Source organism: Cygnus atratus, chromosome 5 (assembly GCF_013377495.2).
Source record: "Cygnus atratus isolate AKBS03 ecotype Queensland, Australia chromosome 5, CAtr_DNAZoo_HiC_assembly, whole genome shotgun sequence".
NCBI lineage: Eukaryota > Metazoa > Chordata > Aves > Anseriformes > Anatidae > Cygnus > Cygnus atratus.
Window position 1 is genome coordinate 63319014 of NC_066366.1, and position 9931 is coordinate 63328944.

General features: G+C 53.8%; 2 protein-coding genes across 2 annotated transcripts; one reads left to right on the top strand and one right to left on the bottom strand.

The window, feature by feature from the left end:
• Positions 1 to 56: 56 nt before the first annotated feature.
• On the bottom strand, positions 57 to 8001 carry LRR1 (leucine rich repeat protein 1). Its single transcript, XM_035551406.2, has 4 exons — positions 7755 to 8001; positions 7561 to 7659; positions 2908 to 3635; positions 57 to 508 (listed from the first exon to the last, which is right to left on the bottom strand). The coding sequence occupies exons 1-4, from the start codon at positions 7932 to 7934 to the stop codon at positions 247 to 249; spliced, it is 1269 nt and encodes a 422-aa protein (XP_035407299.1). The 5' UTR covers positions 7935 to 8001; the 3' UTR covers positions 57 to 246.
• A 1126-nt stretch (positions 8002 to 9127) lies between these two features.
• On the top strand, positions 9128 to 9721 carry RPS29 (ribosomal protein S29). The gene is made up of 3 exons (XM_035551236.2): positions 9128 to 9294; positions 9423 to 9522; positions 9602 to 9721. The coding sequence occupies exons 1-3, from the start codon at positions 9233 to 9235 to the stop codon at positions 9608 to 9610; spliced, it is 171 nt and encodes a 56-aa protein (XP_035407129.1). The 5' UTR covers positions 9128 to 9232; the 3' UTR covers positions 9611 to 9721.
• Positions 9722 to 9931: the final 210 nt, after the last annotated feature.

Below are 9931 nucleotides of genomic sequence, written 5' to 3' on the forward strand. Positions count from 1 at the left end.
CGTGTCCTAGGACGCCCCCAGGTCTCCCCGGGAGCCAAAGCACAAGGACGCGGACACCGGGAGGGTTGACGCCGAGCGCCTTTTTATTCCAAGCACAGAAAGCCCGGCGGTGGAGGGGCGGTGCTCCCTCCCCGCCAGGCCGACGCCCGCGGGCTGCAGCCGCTGCCCTGCGGCACCGAAGCGGGCGGGAGGCGAGCGCCGAGCCCCCCAGCACGGGGCAGAGCTCCCAGGCGAGCCCCTGCCCCGTCAGTAGTCGCAGCTGCCCTGCAGGTACGCGTCGTCCAGGAACTCGGAATAGCAGTCTAGGGAGCAGAAGTAGCAGACGATGGGCGCTTCCGTGCCTCCCATGTTGTCCACCAGGACCACGGTGTGAGCTACGTGGTGCAGGTTCATGGTCACCGTGATCTGGATGAAGCTGCTCAGGCAGGCGCCTCCGCACTGGCACGTCTTAGCCACCTCCAGGTCTTCGCAGAGGTGAGAGGGAAGGAGATGGCAGCCGTAAGGGAGTCTGTTGGGCGAGAGGAGTAAGAAGTGAATTCACTGCACAATTAACCACCTCGAACAGTGACACGCGCCGTACGCAGCGGTCAGAAAAACCTTTCCCACATCTAAAACGTGCAACCACGTTCCTGACCCCTGGGTACCACGGATCTGACCTCCAGAAAATGCTCCAACGAGAGCAGGGAATTCCCACAGGTCACAGCAGCCTGCGTGGCAGTGCCAGGGAATTGGACAGAAAGAGGGAATTAAAGAGAGGATTGAGAAAGGAACGGGTGAGCACTTGCTCTTCCCTCGTGTTACCCGGGAAGACCACCACGCTCAGCCCTCGTCTGCCCGGGCACCGTGATTTACTCGCCCCTCTGACACGGAGAAGCGGCAGCGGCACAAGCACCGTGTACGCACAGAGAGCCTTTGTACAGCAGCATCGCACCGCCGACGATGAATTCAGGTTCTCCTGTGTACTGCTCTTTTCCTCCATCGTGTCAGTGGCATTCGATGACAAGAACAGGAATCGCTTCTGTTTAAATCCGCAGCCGAGTGGCAGTGTTTGGGGTACAGCACGAGGAATTTCCCTGCAGTGCTTTGTTACCTGCCAGCTGTGGAAACCACCGGTGCCCAGCTGTCACCCGAGACTCGCGGAATAGGAGTGACTCACACCCAGGCTACACCTACACATCCCCAATGCCTTCTCCATGCCGTCACTCACATAGCTGAGGCTCCTGTGGTTCTGTTTTCGTCACCATCTCAATTTCAGGACTTCCTGTCTTCTGGTCAGGACGTACATAACCCCAGCTCTGGCGCCTGCTCAGAACGCCACTACGAGGATTGATTCCTAAGCGTTTGCTTTCGTGTCTTCCCTCAGTTGTCTTCCCTTCGCAAGGTTTTTACAGCCTATCATCACTCCCATTTCTTGTTCTTTGTTAACGGCAGACAAGGTCTGGGGTGTCTGTGCGCGCGTGTGTAATCCCTTACACTCAGCAAATCCATGACAGCTAAGAACCCCCTGGAGCGAGTGCCCCAAACCACCCTCCTGACCCCAAGTGCTACTCTGCGGGGATGCCTGGAAGTCTCGCTGTCAGCGGGTGGCTGCAGCGCCAGGCCTGCTCCAGCGAGTGCTGTCACCTGATGACCACGGGCCCATGGGCAAGGGGAGCCCCTCGTCGTACCGAGACTCCTGGAGCAGAAAGCAGAAATTGCAAAACCCCTGCAGTTTATGTGAGGAAGCGTGGAGTTTGCACTCTTAACATCACCAAGGTCAGGAGTGCGCGAGGTTTGCACCTGAGCGCTTGGTTGCTCAGCTCGTTTCCAGGGTGTGCCCTGCATGCCTGTGGACACCTTTAGCACTGACCTGCGAGCAATTAACCCGGGATTATGGGGCACTCCCCATCCCCAAGGCAGGCACTGGCAAGGAACGCGATTATGAGGACTTCCCGGCCGTCTCTCACCACCTTTCCGTACCCGTGACTCTCTTCCATCTTCTTGCTCCTTTTTCCACCCAGAAAAACAAGGTGGGAGTAGCACCAGATGGTACCGGAAGAATCACAGGCGGAGGCACGTGGGCAGAGCGGTGCGAGGGGAGAGGAGAAAACCCTGTCACAGGCAGCAGCCTGACGAGGATGATGCTGACCCGGTGTTAAGTAGTTTTAAAACTACCTCCCAGCTGGGCTTCTCTGCCTAAGACAGAACGTCCTCGCTCCGGCGCCGACGGGAATGAACAGCTCGAGGAGAGCGAAGGCAGGAGGAGGCTGCAGCAGTAACGCCAGCGCCAGGACGAGGCCCAGCCGTTGAGCAGCCGTCCTGCAGCACCTTGCTAACACCTCTCAGCTCGTGCCGGGTGCCGTTCGAAGCAGTCGGATCCACGTCTGTAGCTCCACGGTGCGTGGTGGAGGGCAGCTCTTGCCAGCACTGATCTCTCACGGGAAGGGGCAGCTACAGGCTCACGGACCTCCCACGGGGCTCTAGTGCACTTCGGTGTCAGCACAAGATGAAGGGCGACCGTGTTTGAGAGCACTTTCCAAGCTAGAGCCCAACACAAAACATGATCCGTGCCACAAAATCCACTGCACTGTAAGCTCCTGACTCTAAAGAGCTGGTAGCGGTTCAGGCTTACAGGGCTGATTCTCTTTTCCCATGGCTGGACGAGAATATTCCCTTACAGCGCCTCCACTTTGTGGATAAAAAACATTTCATCTACAGCTTCCCCCAAATGCTTCCACGTCACCACTTTACTACAGGAACCTGTGTTATCCTGTATAATAACGGGATTAAACTGCAAGTGGGATTCAACGCAGCTCTAACTTCATGAAGAGCAATTGCCACTAACAGGACAAAACAAATCAGGGAAATTTAGACTTGACAGCTTTGAGACAGAGTAGGCGAAACGCGTGCCCACCATGCTACTCTTACCTGTAATTTACGGTAGCTCTCGCAGCACACTCTAATAAAGTCAATGGTATTTTCAGCTGTATGTTGGGAACAAGAGGATTAGGCTGTTCAAAAGGATTCCCAAAGAGATCCAAGTTCTCAAGACAGAGTTTCCTAAAATCACTGGGCAAGAAAGGAAGTTTGTTTCGAGCTGCCGACAGAAAGCGCAGATGATCTAACTGGCCAATCTTGAATGGCAACCTAATCAGCTCATTGTCATCAAGCTTCAAATTAACAAGTTCTCGCAGCTGGCAGAACTGAATGGGAAGTGCTTTAATTTTGTTTTGGCTGAGGTCCAAGCACTGGAGAGATTTCTGAAGGGTGGAGTTGCACAGGGCACTGCTGAAGGACTCCAGGTGATTGTCGTGCAAATTGAGCTCCTGAAGGAAGACCAGGTCACCGATGGTAGCTGGCAGCTGCTTAATGTGGTTATGACTGAGGTCGAGTTTTCGGAGCTTCTTCAAGCAAAGCACACGTGTGTCGATCCGAGCAAGTTTGCAGTACGAGGTCTGGAGATGTTCGAGGGAATAAGGGAAGTTCTTGGTGAGCGGATAGTCCCTTTTGGAAGTTATGATCATTTTTGTTTTAGGCTTTTCAACTTCTGAAGTCTTCGCTGGTACCAGAGCTGAGAGCGGGAGAGCGCTGATGTCGGTCCCTTGGTGAGCCAGTCTCACAGCTGAAAGGAAATTCTTTAAATTGCTGGCATTTGCCTACAGAAAAACACAAGCGTGGAATCACAAGTTTATTATTCTTGCACTTATCTGTACTACAACTTTCTGAACTACTTTGTACACATATCAGGAGACACTAACTCAGCAGGGCAGCGAAACTGGAAAGGGAAACAATTCAGGCTTGTTCGGTTCATGTGCTGCTTGTGGTATTTAAGAACAAACGGCACGCAGTCTGAACGAGAAGTTACGACCTCCCTGAATAATCCAGATCGAACGAACCGTGGTGTCACTCAGAAAAGGAACAAAGCACAGACCTCACAGCTGAACGTAAAGTACAGAAAAAGAGCCCGACGCGCTGTGATGTTCCTAGCCTGCACCGTGACAAAAGGGCAGTTAATGAAAACACACAGAGGCAAAGCAGGGACCTAAAGTCTGAAGCGTTTACTTCTGAAAGCTGCTAAGGGTGGAAGCTGAGGTTGAATTTGACGTAAAGCAAGGTGGAAAGCTTCAAGGCAGGTTAAGCGAGTGCTTCTGGCCACAGGCAGCACTGCTTGGCTGTGCCAGCATCAAACGAGAGGATAATTATTCGCAGCCCTTTTTGCAAATAAGAGAGCAGCTTTGCTTTAGGTGGGACACTATAAAATGCCGGTAAGGGGACACAGTCGATTAATGCGGTATCAGATAAGCTCCATTTTAAATAGACCAGCAAAGCTGTGATACATTTGTTGTACTGACACTGACTTTTAGGAACACTAGGCGAACAAACATTTCTAAGCTCTCTAGCAAGTCTCTTCTCAAGCCAGCACACAGCTGACAGACATTAAGCTACACGGGAAATTCTCAAATAAAAAAAATGATGCACGTGTGCAGCCCCAATTCATCTCATTCACTGCAGGAAAGAACAAACGTGCGAGTTTGGGCACAGCACTGAGAGTTCAGAGGTTTGCACTCCCTCTGCTCCCAGCTGCAACTCGCTCGTGCCTTGAGACCCCACTTGTGCACCTGAAGTCTGCTCCCTCCGCACCAAATTCCTCAGGGTGCAGCACAACAGAGCGATGATCCCGGAGACTTCTAGATGTTCATGCGATACAAATAAAGGCAAAAAAAGGTCAAACGCATTTGACTGCATTGCTACCCTAATTATCGGTCTTCTCAATTATCCCATGCACATCTGTTCTCTTAACTCCCGGTGTGAAATCCTCCAGAGATGGGGAAATTGCACAGCAAAAGCCTTTGTTATCCAGGACTGCCCACATCCCTTATCTCAGCCAATCTAAAACATTTAGCTCTGTGACTCCCCCTAATTACAGGCACATTTGTCACGTTTCCAAGTAAGTAGCTAAATACATTTGAAAGTAAGGAGAAGAGGTCCTCCAGATCTGTAGAGACCCAAGTAAAATTATAATTATATGTTAGAATGAAGTTGTAGGCAGTAACTCTTTGCTCTGGAAGCGTGAGACACGACAGATACCTGTTTTTTGTAGCCAAATGCTCTAGGATGTCTAGAATCAGCTTACACCGTTAATGGGACTTGAAAATAAGAGTACTTTGTGTTCCAGATCCTTAAAACAAATTTCCGCTGTAATACCTACATAAAGGTAATGTATCTGTAAACCTGTAGTTATATGTTGAGAAAAATTCTAAGACAAATATGTGGAAAAAAAAAGCAAAGAATTAGCTGGAAGCGCTCAGGAAGCAATTTTCTGCCACAAGTCTGAACTCTTGACCACAGAAAAGACGTTGGAAAAATAAATTAATTTGCTCTGCCTGACAAGTCCAGAGTTAAACGAAAGATGACGAGGCAATCTGAGATTACACAGATTTCAGACCTTGCATGCAGTGCAGCAGGCACAGGCCTGCTGAAGGGAAAAACAAACAAACCAACCAACCAACGAAGCACAGTGACTTTAGTATTTTTGCTCCAGGGTTAAATGCTCCAGACTGATGTTTCTCAACTTAGTTTTTGATGGGGCTGAACACAGCAAATCACACCGCCTGGCAGAGCACAAAGAGTGCGGGTTACGCTGTAGTTGTATGCGGTCAGCACAGTCGTACCTGGAAATATCTTGTTCTACAAAGCTTTTGTCTGTCTTGAGAGTTCAGAAGCCTTTCTGTAATAAAATTATAAAAGACTAACAGAAATAGAAAATGATAGAAATAGAAAAATAACCAATCATCTTAAATTGGGTTTCCAGATTCAGAGCACTTAAGGAGGGACATACAGAATCACGGGATTTGGAAGAATTTAGTGTATTTTTTCCTGGAGCTTGACAGTATGAGGGTGAGCCTTGTGTGCAACATGGGAAGCGAGGATCTAGCTTCCTTGGAGCAACTGTGATCAGCTTTGTACAAGGTCAAAATTCCAACTCCTGCTTCATTAGATTCTGCGGAGACATTCTTTTCAGCCTAACATCATTACCATAAAGAAAACAGCAGATTTAGTTCTTAATGAAATTACTCCCTGCAGTGGCACACAGTTTTCTTACAGGCCCTATAAATGCTCTAAATTAGGTCTTGCAGCACTGAGACACTGGCCTTCTCCTCTCTGGTTTTATACCACTAGTAGATCCTCTTACACCAGGCCTGCTTTCGTACCTTTGTTCTGAGAAACTGTCCAACTTTTCACACTCCAGTAGAAATGCTCAGAGGATGTAAAACAAGAATGTTTTCGATCTAATGCAACGTGCATGACTTTTTTTTTGCTGCACGTTTGCCTCTGACAAGAAAAAATTAATTTTGTTGAATTTAGATAAGTACTGCTTCTTTTATATTTGACCCTGCAATGTGAACCACTCTCCTCATCAGACTGAGGCCGCTTTCTGTACCACCACGGCCTTCGCTCCCACACAGAGTATTTCCAGATTATCACACCACCGTCCCACTAGCTGCAAAATCTCAGGCTACCACTTAATATATATACCTACTTATATTCACTCGTTGGTCTTAATTCCAGTAAAACAAGTGTTCTTTCTTTCTTGTCGGGTCATATTTGTTTTCTTTCCAGGAAGCCACAGTCCCAAGTGTGGACTCATTTACTTGGTTTCTCAGGCAGACCTTGCAGCCCGCCCCAAGCTCTGCTCCACTCTGGCAAGACTGGGGGCAGTGCCTGCTGGAGCTGCAGTTTGGACAGACCCCGTGCCTCTCACCTCAGTCCCTCTGAGAAAACATTTTACTTGGGAGAAAGAAGCTTAATCAGTGATGATTATTGCTGCTCAGTACAACACCATGAAGTTATTGACTGATCTCCTTCAGGTCAAAGAATCACAGCTGAAACAGAAAGTCAGAATGATTTTCCAAGTAATAAATCAATCCTTTTAGCTTTTATTTACACAGCCTAACTCCAAGGTTTTGAAAATCTGTCCTGCTTTCCTTTTCTGCAACGAGGCTAATAAAGATTAGTGAAACAGCTACATAAAAAAACAACAGCATAAATACTAAATGCTAACGTTGTGGTTTTGGGGGGGTGGGTTCAGCATTAATAAAAACATGTTTACATCTTCCAGGTGCCCCTTGAACCGGCCGTGGACGCGTTGGTGAGTTCTGCTTTCAGCTAGGCACCAAGGCCTGGCGGTGACTGTACTGCTGACCCACCGAATGCGTCCCACCTTGGGAACGGCAGCGGGCACGCTGCGTGCCCCCAACACGACCACATTCCCCAGTTTTTAATCAGGAAGACTTGGGCAATTCCCTGCTTCATAGGACCTGCAGCCAGAGCCCAAGAAGTGGGATGAGGCAGGTGAAAAGTTTCTCTCAAAATAAAGGCACGAGAACTAATAGGCATGGGACCTAATAGGAAGAGGGGGCTTTCCTACCCCTCCAGTTTCTCCCACAGGGGCAGAAGGAAGGAGGATCAGGCCAGGGCCCAGCAGGGCGCAGCTTCCCAGGGCTGGGGGCCCTGTGCTGCCCCTTCTGCCCCAGCCGGGTCCGGGTCCGGGTCCGTGGGCTGTGTCCGTCCCGCACCCACCTTGCTGAGGCAGATATCCACGGCGGGCTCCCGGAGGCGCACGGTGGCCTTGCCCTCCTCCACGAAGCGGGTGAAGAACCGCTCGATGTTCTCCTGCACCTGTGGGGGGACAGCGGGCGCTCAGCGGCGGGACGAGGGAAGAAGGAGGAGGGATGGAGGGAAGGGGACCGAGGGAGGGGAACCGAGCCCCGCACCTTGTAGCGAGCGCCGCCCCGGTCCCGCGCCGTGCACACCATGAGGTACACGGAGCCGCCCCGAGCCCCGCCGGGCGGGCGGCCGAGCGACAGCAGCGCCCTGGTGCCGCGGCCGCGGCCCCGCAGCCCGCAGGAGGGCAGGAGCCGGCTGACCACCTCCACCTCGCACTGCAGCCGCATCGCCGCCGCCCTGCCGGCCCTGGGGAGAGCGGGCGGAAAGGCTCCTGGGCGGGAAGGGAAAGGAAAGGAAGGGAGGGACGGGAGGGAGGCGTTACCGGCACGGCGGGCGGCGCAGCAGCGGTACCGGGAGCGGGCGCCGCCTGCGGGTGGCGGCCGGCGCGGCCGGGGTGAGGGGGGACGCGGGGGAGCTGAGGGGACGGCGGTGTGAGGGGACGTGGGGGAGCTGGGGGTGTGAGGGGACGTGGAGGGAGCTGGTGACCTGGCACGTGTGAAGGGAGATGGGGAATGGAAGACATGGTGGGTGTGAGGGGACGTGGGGGGAGCTGGGCACACGGTGGGCGTGAGGGGACATGGGGGAGCTGAGGACATGGGAGTGAGGAGACATGCTCCATCAAGCTCTGCCCTGCAGCGACGGCAGTGACCAAACACCACCTCAGTGGAGGGCCAGATAACTTCCTCCGGGCTTCCTCCTCCAGCCTGGTTGCTGCCTGCCACCTGCGTTCTAGTGGCTCCGGCTTCCTAAACAACAGGAGACTTGCGATGAATTTGTTCTGAAGAAATTTTTCCCTCAGATTGAACACAATTCGCCAACCGCAGCGCCGCCGCCCGCTCCGCAGCGCCTCCTCCGGGCGGCGGCGCTGCGGTTGGCGGTGCCATGTCCATGCACGTCCAGCAGGAGGCGGTGTGGGCGCCGGTGCTCTGGGGGCTTCTGGCAGCTTTTCGGGGGCTCCTGGGGCAAAATATTGCCTGGGGGGGCGGCAAAAGGAACCCGCGTCTCTCTGTGTTGCCCAGGCTACACTGCAGTGGCTATTCACAGGCGCGATCCCGCTACTGACCGGCACGGGAGTTTTGACCTGCTCCGTTTCCGACCTGGGCCGGTTCACCCCTCCTTAGGCAACCTGGTGTGCCCCGGCTCCCCGAGGCTCACCATATTGATGCCGGCCTTAGCGCGGACGCCCGCTCGGCATAGCGCACTGCAGCCCAGAACTCCTGGGCTCAAGCGATCCGGCGGGCTCAGCCTCCCGAGCAGCTGGGACTACAGGCGTGCGCCACCGCGCCCGGCCACCGCTGCCCTGCGCCGCCGCTACTCCACTCCTGCCTGCCGCTGACGTCACGCCCCGGAGGGGAGGGGAGGGGGGGGGAGCGGGGTGCTCTCTGCGCAGGCGCCCGCCGCCATTTCGTGAGGGGGGAGTGAAAGGGGGGAGGAGGCGCGGGGCACGCCGGGAGGCGGCGCGGGGTTGATTAGCGCAGGCGCCGGCCGCCATCTTCCTCTGTCAGGCGGGCGCGCAGCGGGCAGCATGGGGCACCAGCAGCTCTACTGGAGCCACCCCAGGAAGTTCGGGCAGGGATCGCGGTCCTGGTTAGAGCGCGCCCGCGGGTGGCTGGGGTCCTCGGGCCCCTGTGTCTGCCCCCCTCCTTCCCTTCCTCCCCGTCCTCCGCCGCCATTACGCGCCCTGACCGCTCTCTCTCGCTTTCTCCCCCTCGCAGCCGCGTGTGCTCCAACCGCCACGGCCTGATCCGTAAATACGGGCTGAACATGTGCCGGCAGTGCTTCCGCCAGTACGCCAAGGATATCGGCTTCATCAAGGTGAGCGCTGGGGCTGGGCAGAGAGGGAAATGTGTGCCTTTTCCCGCTGATGTCTCACGCCTTTCTTGTCCTCTCGTAGCTGGATTGAGCGCTGGGAGGATGCAGCTGTCGCCAGATGCTCCTGCGGCTTACCCAGGCCTCCCTGATCCACCTGCAGCATCTCAGCGCAGCTTTACTCAATAAATGGTATCCCTGCCCATCTGATGTGTGTGCACTTGATTTCTATGACAGTTGTAATGCCTTATGTTCTGTTACTGGGTCTCTTCTGGAGGTACTGTACTGGGGACAGGCCTGTATGATCCTGTACTGGTGTCCTGACTTCACCCCCACAAAACCATGTGGTCTTGAGTGCTGATGCTCCTGTTTTTGAGCCCGGAGGCAGCAGCCTGCCTGCTCTTAGCAGCTTAGT

What these genes read in the sequence shown, in the direction of transcription:
- LRR1 (XM_035551406.2), bottom strand. Translation starts at nt 7,934, where the DNA reads ATGCGGCTGCAGTGCGAGGTGGAGGTGGTCAGCCGGCTCCTGCCCTCC. An exon ending in GGGGCGGCGCTCGCTACAAG is followed by an intron (nt 7,660 to 7,754) that starts GTGCGGGGCTCG and finishes GTCCCCCCACAG; the next exon opens with GTGCAGGAGAACATCGAGCG. An exon ending in TGGATATCTGCCTCAGCAAG is followed by an intron (nt 3,636 to 7,560) that starts GTGGGTGCGGGA and finishes GTTTTTCTGTAG; the next exon opens with GCAAATGCCAGCAATTTAAA.
- RPS29 (XM_035551236.2), top strand. Translation starts at nt 9,233, where the DNA reads ATGGGGCACCAGCAGCTCTACTGGAGCCACCCCAGGAAGTTCGGGCAG. An exon ending in GGGCAGGGATCGCGGTCCTG is followed by an intron (nt 9,295 to 9,422) that starts GTTAGAGCGCGC and finishes TCCCCCTCGCAG; the next exon opens with CCGCGTGTGCTCCAACCGCC.